This window comes from Neoarius graeffei, chromosome 2 (assembly GCF_027579695.1).
Source record: "Neoarius graeffei isolate fNeoGra1 chromosome 2, fNeoGra1.pri, whole genome shotgun sequence".
NCBI classification, from domain to species: Eukaryota; Metazoa; Chordata; class Actinopteri; order Siluriformes; family Ariidae; genus Neoarius; species Neoarius graeffei.
The window spans coordinates 113231963-113258328 of NC_083570.1; the positions used below are offsets into that span (position 1 = coordinate 113231963).

The window sequence follows — 26366 nt, forward strand, 5'->3', positions numbered from 1 at the left end:
GACTACCTCATGAAGCTGGTTAAGATAATGCCAATAGTGTGCAAACCATCATCAAGGGAAATGCTGGATACTTTGAAGAATGTAAAATATCAAACATATTGTTTTTATTTAACACACAATTACCTCGAGATGGCCTAGTGGTTAGTGTGTCTGCCTCTCGACCAGGAGATTGCGAGTTCTACTTGCAGTCGGGTCATACCAAAGACCATCATAAAAATAGTACCTGCTACCATCTGGCAAGGTACTCTGCAATACAGATGCGAGTAGAGAGTCAAACTCTCATGGTTACCAGAGGACCTGCCCCCCACTGTAACCTTGGTTGTATAGGCAAGAGGCCGAGGGCTACGGAAACAAAGATTGGCGCTGCACCCATATGCCTCAAAGAGCTGGTTAGTACTGGGACAGGAGACTGCCTGCGAAGACCAGATCCTGGCATGGAAAGGACTTTAACTTACCACATAATTATCTCCACCAACTGTGTTGCAGGAGGTTATTTTTTCGCCTCCATTTGTTTGTTTGTCTGTTCTCAATGTAACTTAAAAAGTAGTGAACGGATTCGGATGCAATTTGGTGGAAAGGTGAGCCATGGCCAAGGATCAATCAATTCAATTTTGATGCAAATCCAGATATGTAACATATCAGATCCAGCACTTTTTTGTCTGTTCCCAACATAACTGAAAAAGTAATGAACAAATTTGGATGAAATTTGGTGGCCAGCTTTAGTATTATCTTAGGCTCCAGTGTTTTGATTTTGATGTGATAATATGTGCCTTGGTGGAGGTTTGCACTCTACCAAGTGCCCTTCTAATTCCATATATGTTTTGTATGTTATTTCATAGTTTTGATGTCTTCAGTATTGTTCTACAATATAGAAAATAGTCAAAATACAGACACACTTATGAGTACAGTAGGAGTGTACAAACTTTTCACTGGTATTATATATTTCCAGCAAGCTAGTTTTTATCAACAGCCCATACCCATTATCAACAGAGCAGGAAAGAACAGCACTGGTAATTAGTATCACATGCAAATATTTCGATCTTGGAACACCTTTGCGTAATTAGCACATCCATTTCCACCATCAGATATTAGGTCATGAAGTTGAGACAGCATCAAAAACTAATCACAATATGTACGACTTGTCTGTTGCAGATGAAATGCCAATCAATATGTCTGTGCATGCTTTGCTCACACTGTTAAAATATAATAGGAGAAAATTAAAAATGTGTCAATAATTAGTGTTTTGATGATGTATCATTTTCCCCCTGTGTCTGCAGTTACAGAGTGGTCATGAGAAGGTAGCTGAGCAGATCTCTCGTGATCTGTCTCAGCTGTGTGCCAGGCTTGCATCTCTTTGGGCTCAGTTTATGGAGGCAGCTGTTCCAAATCCCCAGGTCCGCAGCTATCTCTCTCAGGAGCACCATAAGCTCAGGGTGGGTCAACCTGTTAGTAACACCACATAATTCTCTCATTATTTGTAGCCAATGATGTAAGCAGGGTGTGCCACCAAGAGTTGTAAGTCAGGGGCAAATATTACTTGATGGCTCAAACTGCTGTACGAGGGTTAAGGTTTGAATACCAATTCTGGAGTTGTTGAACATTATACTAAGCTTTCACAAGGTGTTTTCAGCCACTTCCTGGTCTACAACAAGCTACATGTGATATCAAGGTTGGTGCCATTGCCCTCCCAAAGTAATAGGACACGTTATCATGAGAAGTGCTGAATTTAGAGTTCTGTATTGCAGTTGAAATGCCAGGAATCATCTCTGCTCATAAGTAAATACAAGCCAGAAAATGGCTGCTTTAATATAGAGAGTTTAGTCCATTTGAATGGATCCCTGGTGCTCTTTCCCTCTCAGTGCGACCAAAACAGCCAGGCTGACAGTGCAGTGATCTCAGTCTGCTTTCAAGTGAATTCTAATAAGAGAGTTTCTGGCCCTAAGTATCTGGCCCTAAGGCTGATGAGCTGTTGCCATGGTGTGGCATCCATCTGTCATCCACAATTCAGTTGAATCATATCTCCTCCTTCAGTTCTCCACAGATTTCCATTCTGATGCTTTTGTTTGAAAGAACTTATCACCCTGCACAAAACTTGGTTGTTGTTTTGTCAATTTTTTTTGCTAATGAGTTAGTAATTGGGCCAAATTAACAAAATTTCCAGGCCTCTCAGTAGAATTTTATCTCCTCCCTCATGTGTGATATAAGATATGATCCAGTCTATACCTGCACATAACCCCAACAAGTCGATAAAACAAGTGGCCATTAGTGATTTTAGTGCAGTACTAATCCAGATTTACATCACAGTTCTACCATTGACCCATTTGCATTATTGGCTTGGTTCCTCTCTTTACTATAATGTCCTCAGGGAAACAATGATCTCCTTTTGTAACCTTTATTACAAAAAAAAATTATATGGACCATAAAAATAAATATAGCTATAAGAGGAAAGCAAGAGCAGAGAGATATTTTCACGTTAAATAGCCCTTGGACAATATCCTGAGAAAACCAATTGTCATTGTAATAGTTTTATGACCTTATTTGAACAGAAGCCAAGAAACCTGGCTAGGAAGTAATTATTCCAGCGCTGAGAAGTGTGGCAATGAGCAGTTATAGCAAAACCTATGGGTGAGGATGGAGGAAAGTGACAAAAGTGGGATGCACCAAGTTTCAAGGCAATGAGATGACGTACTGTATTAGATCACCTGATGAGCTGTTTCCGACTACAGAACACTTCTGGTTTTATTAAGTAGATAAAAATTCAGACCCAGACTAGCCTTTTTTTTCCAGATAACTGTCAGGCATAAAATGTCGAACAGTTTTCTTCTCAAATCCACAAGAGTGAGACAAAAAGTTAGACATACACTCCAATTCCAAAAAAGTTGGGACACTGTGTAAACTGTAAATAAAAACAATGTGAAGATTTGCAAATCATGCAAATGTTATATTTCATTGAAAGTAGTACAAAGACAACATATCAAATGTTGAATCTGAGAAATTTTATTGTTTTTTGAAAAATATATGCTCATTTTGAATTTAATGTCAGCAACATGTTTCAGAAAAGTCAGGACAGGGGCGTGTTTACCATTGTGTTGCATTACCTATACGTTTAACAACACTCTCTAAATGTTTGGGAACTGAGGAGATCAATTCCTGTAGTTTTGAAAGAGAAATGTTGTCCCATTCTTACCCCATATACAATTTCATTTGCTCAACATTTTGGGGTTCTCTTTTGTCATAGTTTGCGCTTCATAATGTGCCAAATGTTTTAAATGGGAGACAGGCCTGGACTACAGGCAGGCCAGTTTTGCACCCAGACTCTTTACTACAGAGCCATGCAGTTTTAATATGTGCAAAAAGTGGTTTGGCATTGTCTTGATGAAAGAAGGAAGGCCTTCCCTGATTTTTTTCCCCCTCTGGATGGCAGCATATTGCTCTGAAATGTGTATATATAATTCAGCATTAATGATGCCTTCCCAGATGTACAAGCTACCCATGTCATGTGCACTAATGCCCCATCATACCATCGCAGATGCTGGAGTTTGAACTGTGCACTGATAACAAGCCAGATGGTCCCTCTCCACTTTAGCCTGGAGGACATGGTGTCCGTGATTTCGAAAAAGAATTTCTAAATTTGATTCATCAGACCTCGGGACAATTTTCCGCTTCGCCTCAGTCCATCATAAAAGAGCTCAGACCCAGAGAAGGGGGCGGTGTTTCTGGATATGTTTTATATCTGGTTTTAACTTGCATTTGTGGATGCAGTAATGAAGTGTTTTCACAGATGATGGTTTTCTGAAGTGTTCCTGAACCCATACAGTGATTTCCACTACAGGCACGTGTCTGCTTTTAATGCAGTGTCTCCTGAGGGCCTGAAGATCACAGACATCCAATGTCAGTTTTCAGCCTTGTCTCTTGCATACAGAGATTTCTCTAGATGCTCTGAATCTTTTTATGATATTATAGCCCATACATGAGGTGATCCCCAAATTCTTTGCAGTTTTACATTGAGAATGTTTTGTTAATCTTAAGTTATTGCACTGTTTGCCCATGCAGTCTTTCACAGAGCGGTGAACCCCTCCCCATCTTTACTTCTGAGAGACTCCACCTCTCTGGGATGCTCTGTTTATACCCAATCATCTTACTCACATGTTGCCAATTAACCTAATTATGTTTTTTTTTTTTTTTAGCATTACACAACTTTTTTCAGTATTTTGTTGCCGCTGTCCCAACTTTTCTGAAATGTGTTATTGACATGAAATTCAAAATGAGGATTGGGGTTGTACATTCCAAAAGATTAATGCCCCGTGTGGAGTATTTGATATGGCTGTAAATGTGGATTAACTTCTCTGCAGGTCAGGAGATTCTCTGAGGGCTACTTCTTCACTGAACATCCCAAAGAGTCTTCGCTTACCTTTCAGGAGGAGCTGTAAGCACCGAGAACATTTTTTTTCATGAATATATAATTATAAATATGTAGAAACATCTTACCAGACTTGTGCTGATTGTGTCTGTGAAACCAGCGGTACAATTTACCTTAATTTTGCTGATCCAGGAAAAAAAAATGTCCATCATAACATAAGAGTTTAAATGGTCATTGATCATGTGATATGCTCGCTGGTGGCAGATTTACTATTATTGTGACCAAAGTCACTCAAAATGTTCTGTCATGGTGAGAAATTTTATTTATTTATTTTTTTATTAAAAACTCAAAATACAAGCGCTGCTATGATGCACATCGAAAATCCATCAACAGGAGGATGACACAGGATATGAAACTTCCCATCTAAAACTGACCTAAGAATACACCATACATAGAATCCTAAGAAATTTTAACTGAAAATTACATTTTGCTGTCTCAAAAACAATATCACAACTCTGCAGTAGACTTACACTATCACATTTGAAGAACTTATTAATGTTTCATCCAATCCACCCTGTCCTTCCCTCATTTTAGGATCAGTAGGCATGCTCAGATGGCCGTGGACGTGAGGAGTTCGGAGTATCTCAGCCTCATGCCTCCTTTGCCAATCGAGTGCCTCGACATTGATGGTGACTGGAACAGCCTGCCAATCATCTTTGAGGACAGATATGTGGATGTGCCCTGCTTTGGTAAAGCTGGAAGTGTATACTGTTGGAAAGACATCTGTGTTGCATGTCTGTGGTTGCTAATATGGTTTCCCCATCTTTGGATTACCATATTCTGCTGTGTTTCATGGAATTTTCTTATTTTTTCCTTATTTTAGTTTTTGTCTTTCTCATTTGCCTTCTGTGTACCTATTGAGGTCTGATTTAAAATCACTACAAGGTGTAAAATTGGCACGGGCATGGCTAATTTTGGGAAAAAAAAGTGGCTGTTCAGCCATTTCTTATACTCAACTGTCAAGAGATTTAATTTTCTCCAATTAAACATTTAATTAGCTTCTATTTCTCGATTTTCAGATTATAAACCACATGTGCCAGACCAGATGGGCTCAAACACTCAGAAATCTACCACTTCTGATGATACAGGGAAGTGTTCAAGCATTCAGTCAGAGAGGAGACCTCAATCACCAGCAATAAGCACTAAGGATCCTGCCTCTGAAGATGTTATGGACCTACCTACCTACATGGCTTTAATTGGAAGGAAGAAGGACTTCGTCATCGACAGAGAGGGGAATATGGTTGAATTGGAGAGTCCGGTTGGTTCTTTAGATCGAAATACATGTATAGACATAACTGAAACTGAGTTCGGAAACAAAGTTGAATCAGATGCTGACAGTCATCAGGAGAGTGAGATAAGTGAATCAGACAGGATTAATGTCATAGAAGAAGAGCCATCTCAAAAGTATACTGACAGAACTGGTTTGAAATACATTAAGGTCAGAATCAATGACTCAGACCCATACAGGGGGGATGAAGTACTTGTCATTCAATCAAACAACATGAAATTTACTGAGCTCACTCTCCCAGATATTTCAAAGCTTTCTGCAAATCACCAGAACAATGATTCAGAGATCCAAGCCATCCCTGAGAAACATGGCAGTGAGGATGAAGAGACAGTTATGAAGGACACTTGCACAGAATCACCAGCTTTGACCCAAGCAAAGAATAATGGTAATGTTCATGCATTGTTGACTTCTTCTTCTCGAACAGACCAACCACACAATACCAACATTCTGCCGCTGGATCATCCCTTGTCTGAGACACCTCCAAGAGCTGGGTTTCTGGGCAAGTTGAAGATAATGAAGCGTTCTTCCTCTGTAATCTCTGACTCTGGTATTGAAAGTGAACCCAGCTCTGTGGCCTGGTCTTTGGACATTCGAGCTGGGGTTGCTGGAAGTCGTGACCCCTTGCACCTTTGTCGTCGACGGGTGCATAGGAACTCCCTGGAAGGCCTTCAGACCGAGAGCCATGGTAGCCTGCCCAGTGCAACACAAGCCTCACTAAGCTCCATCAGCTCTCTGCCTTATGAAGATGAGGATGAAGAACGGAAAAGGCAACTCAGTACCCTCACCAAATCTGCTTCTGCACCACAGATCAGCAGCCCCGACAATAATAATGACAATGTTATCCAGGATCCAACCAATCAAGGGAAGGATGTTCAGGAGGCTTCCTGTCAGATGAAAAAGAAAATAGAGTGTAGCAATGTAGTCAATAGACAGGAACTATCTAATCAGGAGATGTTTGATGACATGGTCTGCAAACAGTGGAAGACTGGAGATATCAAAACTGATACTGGCTTGATAAGTAACATCTCAGAAGTATTACTTTATCACAAGTTTGCAAAAGAAACACCTGAAGAAGCAAGTGACCATGACGAAGTAAAAGATTGTAGTGGTGTGTTGCCTGATGGAGATTCCAGTCTGCTAAAAGGAAGCACTAGATTTTGTGACACCAAATGTTGTGAACACAAGTTGTCAATTACAGGCAGTGGTAATGATCCTGATAGTTGCAGTTGTGATGCCATTAGTTTCCATGACATTAATCTTGGTGAGCTTGAGAATATCACAGACCCACCAAATCATGAATATCAGATCAGCTGTAATGTTGACAGCCAAGCTAGCAGTAAGCCTTGTGACCTTGAGGAGCTGCCACCCAATGGAAGAGAGCCAAAGGAGAAGGAAGGACATGCAAGGACCAATCAGGTGCCAAGTTCAGGCTTGGCATTTATGAATAAAAAAGTGGTGGAGGTGGTGAATCTGTCTGTTTCATGTGCACCAACCTGTCTTCCCTTTTCTTCTGTCCTCCGTGACTCACCATCTGTCAGTGGCCTCTCTGCTCGACAGGCCAACTCCCCCATTACCCATCAGCCGCTGGGCTCTTTTGGAATAATCTCATCCTCTTCCTCCTCCATGTGTACTGAACAGGAAATCAGCGAGAGAATGCTAAAGTAAGTCGCGGCATAGTTTTGTTCAAACGCATATTCTCTAGATATTTTGTGTGCAAATGAGTGATGGTCCAGTGAGTGAGTACAGTGGGTGGTTTTGTTTGTTTTAGTTTTTATAAAGCTAAGGAGGCTTTTCTGGGGAAGTTAGCATTCCAAGCGACTCTTTACAGTGATCTTCCTCTCCTTGCATCTGACCACCCATACTTCCCTCCTGAAGAGGAAGAAGAGGAGTTTGAGGATGGAATCCACCTGGTAGTGTGTGTCCATGGTTTGGATGGTAAGTACCTGATTGTTTCTGGATTAATCGTACAGAAATGGATAACAGGTGTGTGCCTATAAAATATTTTCTTACCAGGTTATTTTTTCACAAGTAGAACAGGGTTATTGATGTTAATCTGAGATGTTTACAATAACATTGTGCAGAAGGAATATTATAATATGGTAACAGGGCTGGAAGATGCCTGTAATTTAACAAAAGCCCTTATCCGAAGTGACATACAACATACCCAGAGCAGCCTGGGAGTTAAGTACCTTGCTCAAGGACACTTTGGCCATTCCTGCTGGTCCCAAGAATTGAACCAGTGACCTTTTGGTCCTAAAGTTGCTTCTCTAACCATTAGGCCATGGATTCCCCCATAAGCCAAATGAACATCTTTACAACCCTCTTACTCAGAGTGCCCCAACGAATGGACCCAGTGACAGAATTTGGACAGACAAAATTTGTGAAGTAAAGGAAAGGGGAGAATCTGAACTTAAAGACAGAAGAGGTGAGTGTGAGACAGCCAGCTATTAGGTTCACCAACCAATATTGACTTGGAAAAGAAATATAACTTAAGACAGAAATAGTGAGTGCAAGACAGCAAGTTATTCAATCCACCAACCAATTTCCAGTCAGAATGTTTTTCCCAAAACTAGTTCTTTAAGTTTTCTTTCCCCCACAAAAAAATAAATAAATTCTGCAATTACAGCCCCGGGAAATATAACATTTACCGGCCTTTACTGAATATTTCACCCACAAGCATAGATGGAGTAGTACCAGGTGCAGCTGGTTGGAGTAATGACTAGACTGCAAGATGAGTGATGTAGTCAAAGTCCTTCCTGTGCCAGGACCTGGTCTTCCCAGGCAATCTCCCCTCCCAGTACTAGCCATGCCCTTAAGGCATACTGGATGGCACCAATCTCCGCTTCTATAGCCTTCGGCCTCTCATACAGCGAGGGTTACAGTGGGGGGCTGGTTTTCTGGTAACCACAAAAGTTTGATTCCCCACTTGCATCTGTATTGCAACATGCCTTGTCAGACACCAGTAGGTCCCATTTTTATGATGCTTTTTGGTATGACCTGACCGCAAGTAGAACTTGCAATCTCCCGCTCAAGAGGCGGACACTCTAACCACTAATCCAGTGCACGGTCTTCAAGTGGGTACTCTACAGTATATTATCATCAAAGGTAGCTCAAGGACACACCTGTCATAAGTTACCTGTTCTTCCAGAATTTTACTGTAGATCAAAATATTCTCCAGATAAATGAACATGCAATTACTAAGTGTTTTTTTCATGACCTCATTTAAAAGTGTTGTAAGATGGCTGGTGCATCTAACAGCCCAAAGGGCATCACCAGGTACTCATAGTGGACCAATGGCCTGACGAATGATGTCTTCCATTTGCATCCTGCCTCACTCTGATAAGATTGTAGGTGCTGTCCAGGTCCAGCTTGGAAAAAAATGGATGCCTGCTGCAGCAACTCAAAAACTGTGTTCATTAGAAGCAGGAGATGGTGGCCTTTTATTAACATATACAAAGACCTGAGCTTTGTATTTGCAAAATTACCCTGGAGGTCATGGTAATCTGAGGGGACCGTGAAAAGATCAGGTTGGTCTTTTGATGGTGTGGCAACTTTCACAGGAGATTTTAAACAGAGGTCTTTACATTGAGGTTTCCATATAGCCACTGACCTAATGAGACAGTCAATGCAGGCATTATGCTGTTGAAACCAAGGAAACCCGAGCAGCAGGTGCAGTTCTGGGACCCATGTAAGCAAGAGAGACATTTGCTCCCAGTGGTGCCCTTGGGCTGACTGACCTGGAATGTTGGCTTCGTGCCCCAGAAGTGCCTGAATGGCTATCAATGGCTGAGATAGGCAGTGGACCCTGTAGATTTTCCAGGGGTAACCCAAGAGCTGGCTCAAGCCAGGGAGCAGCTTATATATCTCATGATGTTCATATGTCAACACATCCTGAATTGTTTTATTCCACTTGTCATGTTACTGAGAAACCACAAAGCACAACTCATCTATTCTGAAGATATCAGAAAACTTTTCCATAAATATTAAAAAAAAACCTCACCATTGAAGTTTTTAAAACCTGTTGATATGAAGTCCCAGAGTGCATTAATATAAACCTAAGATTCACAGCTGTACTGTGATAGAACTCAGAGCTGCTGTGATAGAAAATTATTCACCACTTTCCGACCAATCAGAACCTAGAATTCAACAGTGCTGTGATATAAAGCAAACCATCACACTAGAATTGAGTCGGCTTTCATTACTCATAGCAAGTGTAGTATTTGTTTAAAGGCTTTTCTGTAAATAACTTAATTTCAGGTAACAGTGCGGACCTGCGGTTAGTGAAGACCTTCATAGAACTTGGCCTGCCAGGGTCAAGGCTCGACTTCCTCATGTCTGAACGCAACCAGGTAACCAATATATCCACGCTTCTAACAAATCACAAATTGATCATAAACATACTTTGATTACATCATTAGAATTCAGTCACATTCAGGTTGTGTGACTTTATGATCCTGAGCATTGATTACCAATACTTTTTAAATTTGTCCCAGACTGAGTATAGTCACAAAACAAGGTCAACGTTCTGACCTGTTGATTTGAGGTCAAGAGATCCAGCAGCTTAAACACTCTTCATTCAGTTACCAAGATGTCTTTCGAGTTAGGCCGAGCATGACATTTTGTTGTTGTTGTTGTTCAAAACTAGTTCACATGAAGCTACAATAAATATAATTATGTGGAAACAGAGACAATAAGGAAGTTTCAGTCACCATTAATGAGCTGAACCGACACTAATGCTCTCTCTGCTGAACACACACTCACACACCATCACTGTTTCTCTCCCCAGACCGACACATTTGCAGATTTTGACACGATGACAGATCGGCTACTTGACGAGATCATTCAGCATATTCAGCTCTACAACCTCACTGTAGGAAGAATCAGGTATTACTCTCTCTCTCTCTCTCTCTCTCTCACACACACACACACACACCTGCACTAAACACAGCATTTCATGATTCTCATACAAACATTATTCACACACACCTGTACCACTCACACACCATCACCAATTGCACACACCTGTACCAATCACACACACAGACCTGCAACACACACACACACACACACACACACACACACACACACACACACACACCTGCAACAATCATACACCTGTACCAATCTCTCTCACACTCACACGTGCGTGCAACAATTACACACACCTGTACCAATCACAGACACACACACACACACACACACACACACACACACACACACACACACCTGCAACAGTCATACACCTGTACCAAGCTCACACACACACACTCACACACACCCCTTCACCAATTTCTCTGTCTCACACACACACACACATGCACGTGCGCGCAACAATTACTCACACCTGTACCAATCACAGACACACACACACACACACACACACACCTGTACCAATCACATACACACACACACCTGCAACAATCACATACACACACACCTGTACCAATCATAGACACACACACCTGCAACAATCATACACCTGTAAAGCAAGGCAAGGCAAGTTTATTTATATAGCACATTTCATACACAGTGGCAGTTCAATGTGCTTTACAGAAGTAAAAGCAAAACAGTAAACAATAGAAAATAAATTACATAAAATAAATGGGGAAGAAAAATAATAAGAATTAAACAATAGTAGAAATAAAATAATAAAATGAGATAAAAGTTCAATTAAAAAAACAGCAGAATAAAATAGAATAAAAGTTAAGTAAAATTTAAAACATGGAGAGACTGTAAAAGTAAAGAGTTTAAAACATGTAGAGATGACAATATTAATAATTTAGCAGAAAGCATCTGAAAACAGCTTGGTCTTTAGTCTAGATTTGAAGCTGCCAACAGCAGGAGCATTTTTGATGTCCTCTGGGAGTTGGTTACATAGCTGTACTGCATAGTAGCTAAAGCTGCTTCACCACACTTTGTTTTAACAACAGGTTTTAACAGTAAATTTTTCTGCTGCGATCTGGTACCAACCTCTCTCTCACACACACACACACACACACACACACACACACACACACACACACACACACACACACACACCAAAAATAGACCTGCAATCTGTACTAGTTGAGACAAACGCACCTGCACCAAATTCATACCTGCAATAAACACACATCTGTAAAAGACACTTGCAAAACAAACACCTGCCACAAACAGACACACAGTGAAACACACCTGCAATGGACATATACACCAAAAATACACATGCAACTTGTCCCAGAACAGACACCTGTACCACATACACACCCAAATTATTCTCACCTGCACCAAACCCACTCTAACTCAGGGTCTGGTACAGTATCTGTATCATACATTATAATGCATTACAGCCTCAGAGTGTTCTTATGAACATGTATTATACTGCCTTCAGTGTCCTGGGTGGCACTGAGCACCAGAGCGAGGCAGAACACAAACACACTGACACACAGGACGTGGTAAATTCAGCCCTTGAAGAGTGTATGATTAATAAGCAGGGTGGAGGTAAGTGTGAAAGGAGGAGAGGCTGTGTAGGGGCCAGGTAAGCATTGGCTTGAGATGAGAATTCAGCTTTGTGGCAACTTCTGAGTGTCAGGAAGCCCTGAGAGAACCAGAAATCCATGGCTCAGCAGTGCGGCAGTAGAATTGGCTCCTCTTGGTTTGATTTTAGATAGCAGAGAAAAAAAATACACAGCGTTGGTATGTGTGTGTGTGTGTGTGTGTGTGTGTGTGTGTGTATCTCCTCACCTCACTCTACCAGCCATGTCTCCATATTACTCTCACTGCCCCCACCATTTGTGCTTCATCTATCCATAACAGTGGTGCTGAAACGGTGCTGTCCATTCAGCACCACAGCAGACAGGGATGTGATCTGCCACTTGTGATACGCAGAACAGCTCATCATCTCACCTGTCATTATGAAGGCTTTATGGAGTGGCATGCATGTAGCATTAACTATAAATTATTTATTCTACCTTGTACACTCAGCTCGGCACCGTAATATATCATAGATACTAGAGCAGCGGCTACAATTATCGACACTTCATAATTATCAACACCTTTTCAGATTCACCAATAAAAAACAATTTTACAAAGATGAGTTTCAGTTCCAACAGTTACTATTGGTTAATTAATCAACCAGAAGACCCCCGCCTCCTCGCCCTTTGATCTTGTCATCTGATGACACAGCTCGTTACCGGAGATGGAATTTTAATCAGCAATTTAAGGAAAACCTGGATGTTTTCATCACAGGTAAGCATGGTGGAAAGATCATGGATATGTTTTTACTGATCAAATTCACTGATATTTCATGATCTCCTCATCAAAACCGACTTTGTTTCTTACTCTTTCATTTGACAGTCGCCATTTTATATCTAAAAACATACATGTCAACCTTTGGTCAATCAAACCTGTATAACCAACCTCCAAAATCCGTATTTCCCTTATAAAATCCATATAAGATGCAAATTAAAATAATTTACCTAAAATTTGAATGATAATCAACAATGATATATCCCAGTTACTTTTTATTCAATATTAATAACAATAAACCTTCAGAATGAATACAAAGCTCCAATGTTTGACAAAAACACAAAGTATTATCAGCGTTGTTCGTTGAAACCTGTCTTCGTTGTTTGGAGACAGGTTTCACCGAGCGGCTATAATGTGCGAGACTTCATATTAGCCACAAAGCCAGGAAAATCTGTTCGTAAAATTACATTATAATGACCAAATACAATGAAAAGTATTTTTCCAGTCTCACCTGTGAAAGGTAATCCCATGTGATCTCGTTTGGACGGTAAACCTGTTGGTACAGTTAAACGCAGCACATGAATGAGGCATCTTTATTCTCGGGCGAGGATGACATATGATTCTACGCAGAAGCCGGCATCTATGACTTCCCGGTTGGCGGGATTCTCGCAATGCGGTGTGCGCATGATCAAAAGTGGAACGAAGTCTCGCTACCACAAGATAACGCGCGATTTCATAAGACTCTTTACTGGCTGTCTGTGGTGTACAGTACGTTTGTAAATGTTATGCATTCTTCTATCATCATGGGAATTGATTATAGCTCTAAATAAATATTGAAGGTTTTTTTTAAAGAATCCGTATAACTTTATTTATACGCCCGTATACTACGTTTATTGAATCAAATCCGTATAAAATATGGACATTCCGTATAGGTTGACATGTATGTAAAAAGCGCGTTTGAGATTCACGTGAGGTGTCAATAATAGTGATCACTTTCACCGGTGTCCACCATTATTGACACCCTGCGGAATTAAGTGACATTTACAACTGTTATGGATTGATTTTTGTGTAACATTGTTGAAGTCGATGAAGTACTTAAAAAAAAAAAAAAAAGTGCTGTGATTTATAATTTTTTTTTCTGATTCATAACAGAATGGAATGTTTATAGAGTATTTGGAATCTAATTGCAATAAATAGAATTAGGCCATTAAATTCCGAGCATATAAAAATTACAAGCTTGAAATATTCAGATTTTTCTATTCCATTCAGAATTTTTTTCCAGTTTGTTGTAAATATCTACCACATATTACAATATCAGTAGACATTTTATATTTTTCTTCGACATGTGACCTTTGGCCTGGATTTTCATGTGGTTACAATCTCAATTGCCTGTTGACATTTATTGGTAAACTACAAAACTAGAAATTAATATAAACAACTAATGATTAAGAAAATGTGATCTATGAAAATACTTAGAAATTGGAACAAAAAGATTGACACGTTAAACATTATCAGTTAATTTGTTTACAAACATTAGAATTACTTCCTCATTCACGTAACCACCGACATCCATATATTTATATAAAATATATTTTGTACTAAATATAAGTCTATGAAAAAATAAATAAATGAATTAAAAAAATATGTTTTGTTAACTCAATACCACATACTGATTTTTTTGGATAAATAATCATCTGGATGTCGATAATTGTGCAATGATGTCACATGATCTGATACGCTAAGTGGAAGTTTGAGTAATTATTCATGCACAATTTAGGAATTGAAAGTCTTTTCTACTTTTGCAACAGCCAAAAGATCATTAAGGTGTCGATAATTGTAGCTGCCGCTCTATATAACACTTTATAAAATGCATTAAAATGATTTATATGATAATTTATAACCTAACAGCGTAATTATGATAACAGTGATGCAAAGTCACACTGCCCTCTGCTGGAACGTTTGTACATGCTAGTAATTATTACCATCTCCTGTTTGATAATTATACCACAAGACGCTAATTTACGACAAAACGAATGGCTTTATAGGATATAAATGTGATAATAATGTAGAAAAGACATCCTTAGCATGACAAGAATAAAAGTACAGTTTGTAAGCTCAACATGAACAAAGAAAAAAACAAACATCAATTCTGCACTAGTACAGGTAGTCATCGACTTATGACCTATGCGACTTACGACCGATCGACTTTACGACCGTTGGGTTATGACTGGCAAGTGTTTCCCAGCTGAGCTAGCTGAGCATATGACAGTTTCCGCCCCAGCTCCCGGCAGCGCCTCTTGCCGCGTACAGCAGTTTCCGCCCCAGCTCCAGGCACATGCGCAGTCTCTCTTGCGCTCCCTCGCGCACTCCGTCATACAGTTTCCGCCCCAGTTCCTGGTTTATGAAACAAGCAAATGCTCCCGCCAGCCCGAGCGCTGCAACAGCTGATGATGACGTAGACGACCCACAGCCAAGCACCAGTGGTGCCAGCGGTCACTAAATTTTGTATTTTGCTATGTTTTACATTTGTATTTTGGTATGTTTCAAACTAAAATGTTTTCTATTTTTCACACCTGTATTTTGTATTTTTTTGTTTTGCACATATTAAACGAATTGTACTGTACGCAGTGTAGCATGCAGTGTTTGACTTAAACCAAATAATGAGCCAAGGTAATGAAATAAGAAAATGTTGATAAAATAAGACTTTAAGATGATTACAATATCATTACACATCACAATATACTTACGTTCATTTAACATAGGCCGACTTACGACCAGATCGGTTTACGACCGGTCAGTCGTAACCAAACGCAGTCGTAAGTTGACGACTACACTACCGTTCAAAAGTTTGGGGTCGCTTTGAAATGTCCTTATTTTTGAAAGAAAAGCACTGTTCTTTTCAATGAAGATCACTTTAAACTAATCAGAAATCCACTCTATACATTGCTAATGTGGTAAATGACTATTCTAGCTGCAAATGTCTGGTTTTTGGTGCAATATCTCCATAGGTGTATAGAGGCCCATTTCCAGCAACTCTCACTCCAGTGTTCTAATGGTACAATGTGTTTGCTCATTGCCTCAGAAGGCTAATGGATGATTAGAAAACCCTTGTACAATCATGTTAGCACAGCTGAAAACAGTTGAGCTCTTTAGAGAAGCTATAAAACTGACCTTCCTTTGAGCAGATTGAGTTTCTGGAGCATCACATTTGTGGGGTCGATTAAATGCTCAAAATGGCCAGAAAAATGTCTCGACTATATTTTCTATTCATTTTACAACTTATGGTGGGAAATAAAAGTGTGACTTTTCATGGAAAACACAAAATTGTCTGGGTGACCCCAAACTTTTGAACGGTAGTGTACATTTAATGAAATTAAATGTGTTGGTGCTGATTTCGTTACATTTTATTGATAGAATAGTTTTAAGAATAGACATTATGAAAGCAGATATAGATCTTTATTAGCAAGAGTAAATGGGAATTTTTTATTATTATTATTTTTTTTAGATGACTGTTAGTGTATGTGTTGTGATGGTGTGACCACCAGGTGGCAGTGTTACATCGATAAATCAAATCATGTATGAAACTCTCAATGGATGTAATAATAAGTGTTTTACATGAACTTTTAATTATTTCTCAAGAGGCATACAAAGTCATAAGAGAGCTCAAACACATTGTATATGAACATTTTTTTTTAATAGGAATACCTGTTGAGCTGGAGAGTTACTTTAGGTAACTGTACCATAATTTCGAGATTCTAAGACACCTTGTCTTCCTCTCCAGGGCAATAATTTACACTCGCAAGCAAAATAGTAACATGTTACAAGCAACCTTTAATTTTTTGCTCATGACTTATGATACACTAAAACGACAGATCCAAATGATCAGGCCTGAGTTTCACCAGAGCATCACCGCACAAAGATTGTCGTTAAATGGTAGAGCAAGCAGCACAATGGACACTCTCTCTCCTTTAATGTTAAGAGGTTTTTGGGAAACCCGTCACAGATTTGGTAAACTCCTCAAACCTGAAATGTTCCTCGGCGTTTCTCTGCTCTTACAGTCTCCTTTCAATACGGAATTCACGTTCAACACTGCGGACATTTCTGTCCAGCTTGTTCATGGAAATTCTGAAAATATGAAGTAAAATATCAGTTTGAGTTTAATGCGAATTAAGAATTAAAGATGGATAATATCACTCTTCTTTTGTCTTGAGGTTTGTGAAATATAAAGGTAGATTTATTTATACACGTGTGTATAAATTGCCTGTGCATATGTACGTGTATATATACACACTACAACATCACGATAATGAACTCTTTTACTATGAACTTTCACATATAATGAACTAAGTTGTGTTCCCTACCTTTAGTGGCAATGAATCGTCTCATCTCATTATCTCTAGCCGCTTTATCCTGTTCTACAGGGTCGCAGGCAAGCTGGAGCCTATCCCAGCTGACTACAGGCGAAAGGCGGGGTACACCCTGGACAAGTCTCATCACAGGGCTGACACATAGACACAGACAACCATTCACACTCACATTCACACCTACGGTCAATTTAGAGTCACCAGTTAACCTAACCTGCATGTCTTTGGACTGTGGGGAAAACCGGAGCACCCGGAGGAAACCCACGCGGACACGGGGAGAACATGCAAACTCCGCACAGAAAGGCCCTCGTCGGCCACGAGGCTCGAACCCGGACCTTCTTGCTGTGAAGCGACAGCGCTAACCACTACACCACCGTGCTGCCCGGCAATGAATTGGAGTCTTCAAAAAACAATCACTGTCATGTCCATATGCATGTTGGCCCTCGGAGCACCACTAGAACTAATTATAGTACCATGCACCTGTTCTGGATTAGAGTGCAATCACAGCACACGCTTATCAGCACTCTCTAAACACACAGACTAGGTGAAGTATACACACTGTACCGAGTGTCTCACATTACCAAGCCTTGTTATTTGTGTATTGCCTTTCTGATTTTGACTTTATTTTGCGTATTTGGATTCCACTTTGCGTCTTTGCCTCTGCCATCCTGTTTGTGCCTTGCTCGACCATCACCTGTTTCACAACCCTGCTGCCTTTATCTTATGTTTTTGTCCTGTTTGCCTACCTGTTTGTAAATAAATAAACACTCTTCCTGCAATTACTTCAGTCATTCACCTGCTTGCATGACACACTGAGCCAAGTGTTCCTCTTCCCACCAGAGACAAACAATAAGCAATCAAGTCTGCAGTCAAGTTAACCATACATGTTAGCGGCATAAAACAAAGGCTTAATGACCTTCACTTAGGTGTTGATCACTAACAATTATCGAGAACACTGATCAAAGGATGAAATGACCGCTGATACCGCTAAACATAACACCTAGTTAAAGCACACCGGCAGTGTTTTTATATCCCCTGCCACACCCTGCAGCATGACATAAATAACATCATGGGTGATTTGCGACACATGAATGAACTGAATGTTGAAGATTTAGAAAACAGAGTGAGTCAGTGGGTGGACAGTGACAACGATACAGCGGTAACCTCCGTCATTTCTATAACAGACTCTGTGATCCTTTAACTCAGTCAGCAAACTGCGATAGCGACTCAGAAGGAGAAATTTCTGAGAAGGAATATTAATGTGCCTAAAATTCCGCATATAACCTGAGTGTTTGGTGAGACAAGTGGGTCCATTTCAGTATTACGAATTTTTTGGTATAATGAACTACTTGGACGTCTTCCAAGCAAGGAGTTCATTATCATGGGATTGAAGTGTATGTTTATGTAAAAACATTGAGCTCTAGAGTGTCTTATATTCGAGTGTTAAGTGAATTTGTAATGTGTGTGCAGCTTCATTGGTCACTCTCTGGGGAACGTCATCATTCGCTCAGTGCTGACTAGACCTCGATTCCGCTGCTACCTCAGCAAACTGCACACCTTCCTGTCACTGTCTGGCCCCCACCTGGGCACACTGTTCAACAACAGCATGCTGGTTAGCACAGGTACACACACACACACGGCTACCAGCTGTAATTCCGACAAGGTCATTATTTTAGTTCTATCTTATGTATGTATGAGTGTATGATACTTTTTTTTTTCTTCCTCTCAACTGAATGACATGAAAATGAACATTGTCATGTCTCAGGACTGTGGCTGATGCAGAAGTTGAAGAAATCTGGATCCCTGCTTCAGCTCACCTTCAGAGACCACCCGGACCCCCGGCAGACCTTCCTGTACACACTCAGCCAGAAACCTGGTACACACACACACACACACACACACACACAGGGACCTGCTGTGCTCCTCCTGACTTTGTTTCACATATTTAAAATGCCATTTCTTCCTCTCTTTTTATTTTACTATTCTGAGTGTTTGCCATGTGATTCCAATCTTGGTGTGTGTGTGTGATTTTCAGGACTGCAGTTCTTTAAGAATGTGGTGTTGGTAGCATCCCCTCAGGATCGGTACGTCCCCTTTCACTCAGCTCGCATTGAGATGTGCAGAAGTGCTCTGAAGGACAGGAGCACAGGTGAGCGTGTCGTCTGTAAGGCACTTTTTAACCCTTTAATTGACAGCAAATGCCCAGGAGACAGAAGGATCACAAAAAACAAAAGTTTAAAAAAATATATGTGTGCTTTATTTAATAAATGAATAACTAAATTGTCCTTTAAAAATAACACCAAGCTACAAAAAAAAAAAAAAAAAAAAAAAAGATGAACAAAATAAAATTGTCCCGTCTCAGCAGTGCGCAGTCCGCGCAAAAAGAAATCCCAGTCCCGGAAGTGCTGAAATCGTGGGGAAGCCCTGCGCATGACATCACAGCTCCGGCGTCCAGGTGGCAGCAGGGGATTCCCAAAGACATCTGTGGCTCGCCCAAAGTCGGCGCACACCTCGGGCAGTAAAGGAGGAAGCGTCAGACAATGCCAACGTACACAACAATAACAAGGCAAAAAAAACAAGGAAGAAGTCTCACGTCCCTTTACCCTGTCGTTAGCGAGCGTTGAATTAAGTACAGTTGACTCCGGATTCCTGTTGGCTAGGTCGCAATTTCCTAAGTCCGCAGCCGACGCACCTCGAAAGAAGGCAGCAAATCAGGGAAACAGCACAGGCAGAGAAAAATTGTTCATATATTCGTTCGTTCGTTTGTTCATTCCTTCCTTCGTTCATCCATTCGTTCCTTCCTTCAATCTGCCCGCTGATCTTCCACTGGTAACTACATGTCTGCTGCAGCGTCTGATCCCCTCTTTGGGCTGCATTCCCAAACAACCCGACTCCGAGAAGTCCGCGTCCCTGGCGGGGCGGGGGCCATTACCGGCCTCACACCATCCACGGGCACCTCTTCACCGTTTCACGCCTTGTTCAACTCTCGTAATACTGAAAAGGTCCCGTTTTTATACCCCACCCCTTCGTCTTTCAAGTGCTAACAGGTAACAAGTAATAATTATCCAGACAGCTGGTCCATCTCAAATAATTAGAGAGCCGCAAATACAAGGTCAGTGTACGGTAGGTAGCAGTCAGTTAGTAGCACACGGTGAAATCACAGCAATCAACCAATTATGTGAGCACACCAAAATCACAGCAACCCAAATAAATCACAACAAGTCTTCGTGACACAGCAAACCAAATAAAATCACAGCAAGCCATCACAGCAAAAAATAAAAGTAAGATCCCCACACAACAAGAGGCTGACAAGTGTTCATCACACGCCGAGTTCACACCCTGACACTCGACAGGAAATTCCTCAGAGTGCATGCAGCTTGCCTCCAGCTGTGAGGAGAGAGACTGATTGAGAGAGAGAGAGAGAGAGAGAGAGAGAATGAGAGAGAGATTCAGACACTGTGCGTCCTCCTTAATTTATTGTAATTATAATTTAATTAACTTCCCTAATTCTAAATTCATCCTCATTACAGAATTTTATTTTGATCCTATTCCCGTAATTCTAAACTGGTTCGAACTCTGTGGTCCTAAATCGGTTCAAATTTGATCCTAATTTGGGCCACAATGTAAAGAAACGCCATTAAGGACCAAAATACAACTGCTGATGCATAGTGGGTTAAAAGTGACCGGACTGTCAGTTCTGATCAGTTCACGCCTGGAGTGTCTTCTTATTTCAGGTCTGGGGTCCGGATTCAGAGGAGTTCATCGTCGTTATGTAACAGCGGAACACGGGCGGGGCCAATGAAAATATTCTGCGTAAATCAGTAAAACATCAAACAGAAGTAGACGTGCAGTAAAGCAAACACCTTTACTGTGGGCTGTAGATGTAGATTCTGATTCCACTAAAACATCATCTGATTTCACTGCGTTATGAAAATGAGTGTTAGATTAGATTAAACTGGATATTGCAAAAGTGTATTTAGAATAAAGGGTATTTATTCTCAGCCTGTTGAACCACTCTTCAGTGACTGTCACTAAAATATAGTGAGATTTATAACATCATGCTGTTAAGCTGTGTTCTTGCACTAGATTGATGACTGCCTTCACCGTGAGACACTTACAGGCAACGACAGCTGGAATTTCTCTTCATATTATCCATAATCTCACTCTCTGTTTTCACTCAGGAATGTACCATAGCTGCTGTGTCTCAGTACGATGTCAGAGGAGCTGCTTTTGATCACTTCAACTAAGGAAAAAACTTCAATTAGAAAGCATGTGTGTGTGTGAGAACATTTTCCAGCACTGACATCAACATCCATAAATCTTTAAAATATTTATCTTTGTGTGTCCTCCATCAGGTCCAGTGTACACAGAGATGATAACCAACCTCCTTCGCCCGCTGATGGACGCTCCGCAGTGTCGCGTGATCCGTCACAACGTGTTCCATGCCTTACCCAACACGGCTAACACGCTAATCGGCCGAGCTGCTCACATTGCTGTGCTTGACTCAGAGCTCTTTCTTGAGAAGTTTCTGCTCGTCGCCGGTCTTGAGTACTTCAAATAGCCAGTGAGAATGCAGGTTTCAGGGATATGCTCTATTGACTGGCCAGTCAGGACACTCCCAGAGCCTTCTGCTAATGGCAAGCAGCCAATCAGAAAGCTCCCTGGTCCTTGCAGCAGACTTTTGTAACAAAAGATTTCAATAGCCAATCAGATTGCACCTTAGCGGCTGGCGACTCTCCAAATAAATTCAATTTCAATAGATCTCTAAGCTGGAGAGTCAGATTTGGGAGAAGTCAAGATAAATTTCATTAAAATTAACTTTTACTCTCCCAAACAATGGCTACTTCATCATGACCAATCAGAAGCGAGCCCTTGACCACACCCATTGACCAATCAGAATATCCCACGGTTATGGTGCATTGGAAATGACCAGTCAGAAGCCATCCACTAATCTGATTGTATGCGTTTTGCAATTGGCCAACCAGGTCGTATCTAACTGGCCAAAACAACAGCTAGCATCCAACCAATCTGATTTGACTGATTGAGCTAACCAAGGCAATTCAATTGAAGCTTCGAGCTCATAACTTTCAAGACCTTCTGGGTGTCCGATGATGGATCGAACTGTACTGTAGAGGCTGTGAAAGAGCCAATCATATTTCCACGATTTAAAATGACATAAAAGCAGCCAGTAAGGATGAGTAGAGTTTAAAGATTCACCTGTTATACATATATAAACAATGTATGCACATATGTAAATAAATACGAATGTACAGTAATTATATAGTGAGAAGCAAACAGAAATATAAAGATAATATATCAGCGTCTCGAGTGACGTTCAAATGGACATTGTGTTATAAAATACTTCTCATTTATGTTCCATTTGAATGTACAATACGTCCTGTACGTGCTACTGACCACCATGTCGAAGTCATCAAAATGTATTTAACATAAAATAATAATAATAATAATAATAATAATACACAATCATAACATCCACTAGTCTGTCACTACTTACTGAACGAACGAGTGTGCACTTTCTGTACGTAGGACACGTTTCTGAATCAGGATTTCTTTTCACCAATCATTGCCACCTTTGTGTCATGAGTGTTCCTGAGCCAGTGGAGGAAAACCCCCTCCAAAACACAACATCCAGTTTTTAAGAGACGAAAGTATGCTTTATGCTGGGTTGTGTAGTTTATTTGTTCGAAAAATCAAAACATTGTGTACTTTTTAGCTCATACACTACCATTCAAAAGTTTAGGGTCACTTTGAAATTTCCTTATTTTTGAAAGAAAAGCACTGTTCTTTTCAATGAAGATCACTTTAAACTAATCAGAAATCCACTCTATACATTGCTAATGTGCTAAATGACTATTCTAGCTGCAAATGTCTGGTTTTTGGTGCAATATCTCCATAGGTGTATAGAGGCCCATTTCCAGCAACTCTCACTCCAGTGTTCTAATGGTACAATGTGTTTGCTCATTGCCTCAGAAGGCTAATGGATGATTAGAAAACCCTTGTACAATCATGTTAGCACAGCTGAAAACAGTTGAGCTCTTTAGAGAAGCTATAAAACTGACCTTCCTTTGAGCAGATTGAGTTTCTGGAGCATCACATTTGTGGGGTCGATTAAATGCTCAAAATGGCCAGAAAAATGTCTCGACTATATTTTCTATTCATTTTACAACTTATGGTGGTAAATAAAAGTGTGACTTTTCATGGAAAACACAAAATTGTCTGGGTGACCCCAAACTTTTGAACGGTAGTGTATTTCCATCAGGCTGATTGCTATGGCATGGCGTCCGTCATCCACAATTCAGTTAAATCGTATCTCCTCCGTCAGTTCTCTACGGATTTCCATTCTGATTGTTTTGTTTGAAAGAACTCATCACTCCGCACAAAATTTGGTCATTGCTTTGTCAAATTCTTTGCTAATAAAGGAGTTAGCAATTAGGCCAAATTAACAAATTTTCCAGGCCTCTCACTAGATTTGTATCTCTTCTCATTGGATTTCAGTTCTGATTGATGTTTTGGGTCGATCTTCCCTCAAGGAACAAAACTTGGTCGTTTGTTTTGTTTGTTGATTTTCTTCTTGCAAACAATTTCTTTCCAACTTTGTTTATTTCCAGTTAAATCGTATCTCCTCCGTCGGTTCTCAGTGGATTTCAGTTCTGATTGTTTTATTTGAAAGAACTCGACCTTCTCCACAAAACTTGCTCATTGTATTGTCACTTTTTTGCAAACAAATTAGTAATGAGGTCAACTTAACGCATTTTTTTTTCTGACTAGAACTGCATCTCCTCTCTCATTTATCATGCAAATCCAGTTCTGATCGATGTTTTGGGTCGATCTTCCCCTGGAGAACAAAATTTAGTCTTTTGTTGATGTTCCTGTTGTAAACAGTTTGTCGTGGAGGTTGGTTCTCTCTCACATCACATTTCAGTTTTGTTTGATGTTTTGGTCATCATGGCTGTTTTGATGGCAGGCCAGAGGAGCGCCTATGCCCTTGACATTCTGTTTCTTTCCTTTTTGTGAACATAATCCAGAGAGAAACTTGACCAGGCTAATGCGCTGTATATGGATTTTGCTCTATTTGATTGTTCTATCGTACAAACTAAGTCATTTGAAAAGGTATGAATATGGAGCTTATGACATTCATAATGTGATTTATCAACAATCGACCTCTGAGTTTCAACCCAAACAAACACATTTTCTTCGGATTTATCAGTCAGCTAGGAATAATTAACAGCTAATTCACAAAAACTAGCCATGTATGCTTTAGTATAAATATGCAGGTGATTATAGGAAATCGTGCATGCTGATTGGTCTAGAGATTCGAACTATTTCTCGATAATCATCTCAAGTGACTTGGCAGAATGATGGCCAATCGCTTCATCACTGTAAATGAGGAAGAATTAAAGATTATGAAAGAAAATGCTGTTCCTAAATAAAATCACTAAAGATGCTCTGAAGTTTGGTCTAAAACTATTCAAAGGGAAAGTGGAATTGTGATTTATTTTATTATATTATTGGTGAACAATAACCTTGACCATGTCAGATCTTATTCACCAATATTTACTTCACCTTCTGCAAATAATTGTTAAATCCAGCACATCCTTGACTGACTAGCATTTAGATTCAGAACCTAATACGAGGCATATCAGGTGAAAATTCAAATTCAGTCCAAATTGCTTGAATCTGCTCTCACTGAATTCAGAACAGACTTTTTACAGAATTAAAATATGCTTATCCATTCTTGAGATATTACAAATCAAAGATTGAAGAAATGGCTTAATTTTTAGAAAACTGCCATAATATTCTGTATGAGGGTCACATGGTCCAAAATGGGCCTCATTAACCAATGAGATCAAATGGTTTTTTTTCGTAATAACTTTTCTATTTTTCAAGATATTTACATGGAAATTGGCAGGAACATGGATGGTTGTACACTGAACACAAAGTTTGAAACAATTAGTAACAATCAATTATGCAGGTTAGTATTTAATTAGAATTAATTATGCTTATTATAAATCAGTACACTCAGTAAAAAAGATTATTTCTAATCCCCTCTTTGTGCTCTGTAGGGCTTTGTATTTCTCAGTAAGGCCTGCTAGTGTTTATATGAAAGAGTATAATGATTATTTCAATTAATATTCACAGCTTTCAAGGCGAACCTAGAAAAAAAAAAACCTGTCTGATCTACATCCAATCAATAATTCACATTAACTGAACTGAAATTGACACTTGCATTTCTGACTTCTGTTTTTTTTTTCTTTGAAATCTCATTCTGACCACTCAGATCTCAATATTTTTCATCAAAACAACTCCAGTTATATTCTAAAATAGTTATTTATTTACATGAATCAGTTTGATTTGAAAAAAAAATAAGTAGGTAAAGCTATGAAAACTCACTTCAAAGTCTCCCATGAATCATAAAATTAAAACTAGCAGATGGAAAATTTTGCTGAATCCTTCATCAGAAACAGTGAGGGTGAGAGAACATCCCTATAAATAAAAGTTATCCGATTGATATTGATGATTAATCCAGTCAGAAACCAATCAGGAGAGACACAGAGAGAGAGAGAGAGAGAGAGCCTGACTGCTTTCCCGTGACTCAAAAAGGAAAAGCACCGGCAGTTTCCCGACATCATGCGAGCAGAGTTTTTACTCTGTTGTACCGACTTCAACCTGCCGTTACTCCCAAAGTACTGAACAGATCTTAACCAGATACATTTCTTTGGAAAGCAGAGATTATAAACTTTTTAATGAGAATATTCACAATAGGAAAATATTCAAGAGTTAAGCAATGACAGATTTGGAAACTTAGATGAGCGTCTGCATGGGCAGTTTTCACAGCACGGCCAATGAGCGTCCGAGATTCCTACTAATACCGTAAATGTTGGCTAATGCTCCTCCCAATCTGCATGCCGTGACACATTAATTAATTGAAACTTGGTCTACTGTCTATTTTGTAGGCAATACGTTGTCATGACGTTCACGACCTAACTAACGTGCTACATATAGTTCAACTAGCAGCACTGCTGCTAATTGAGATATATTCACGAGA

The 26366-nt window shown here is 40.0% G+C and overlaps 1 protein-coding gene across 3 annotated transcripts in view; it reads left to right on the top strand.

Moving 5' to 3' along the window:
* Window positions 1-23939, top strand: part of fam135b (family with sequence similarity 135 member B) — a 139243-nt gene extending 115304 nt beyond the window's left edge. For all 3 annotated transcript variants that reach the window (XM_060915377.1, XM_060915378.1, XM_060915379.1), the window contains 11 exons: window positions 1278-1433; window positions 4353-4426; window positions 4955-5109; window positions 5440-7369; window positions 7477-7643; window positions 9966-10057; window positions 10495-10592; window positions 18770-18921; window positions 19065-19175; window positions 19335-19448; window positions 21655-23939. In XM_060915377.1, the coding sequence (XP_060771360.1) occupies window positions 1278-1433; window positions 4353-4426; window positions 4955-5109; window positions 5440-7369; window positions 7477-7643; window positions 9966-10057; window positions 10495-10592; window positions 18770-18921; window positions 19065-19175; window positions 19335-19448; window positions 21655-21860 (3255 nt within the window). In that variant the 3' untranslated portion in view covers window positions 21861-23939. The remainder of the gene's footprint in view (window positions 1-1277; window positions 1434-4352; window positions 4427-4954; window positions 5110-5439; window positions 7370-7476; window positions 7644-9965; window positions 10058-10494; window positions 10593-18769; window positions 18922-19064; window positions 19176-19334; window positions 19449-21654) is intronic.
* Window positions 23940-26366: the final 2427 nt, after the last annotated feature.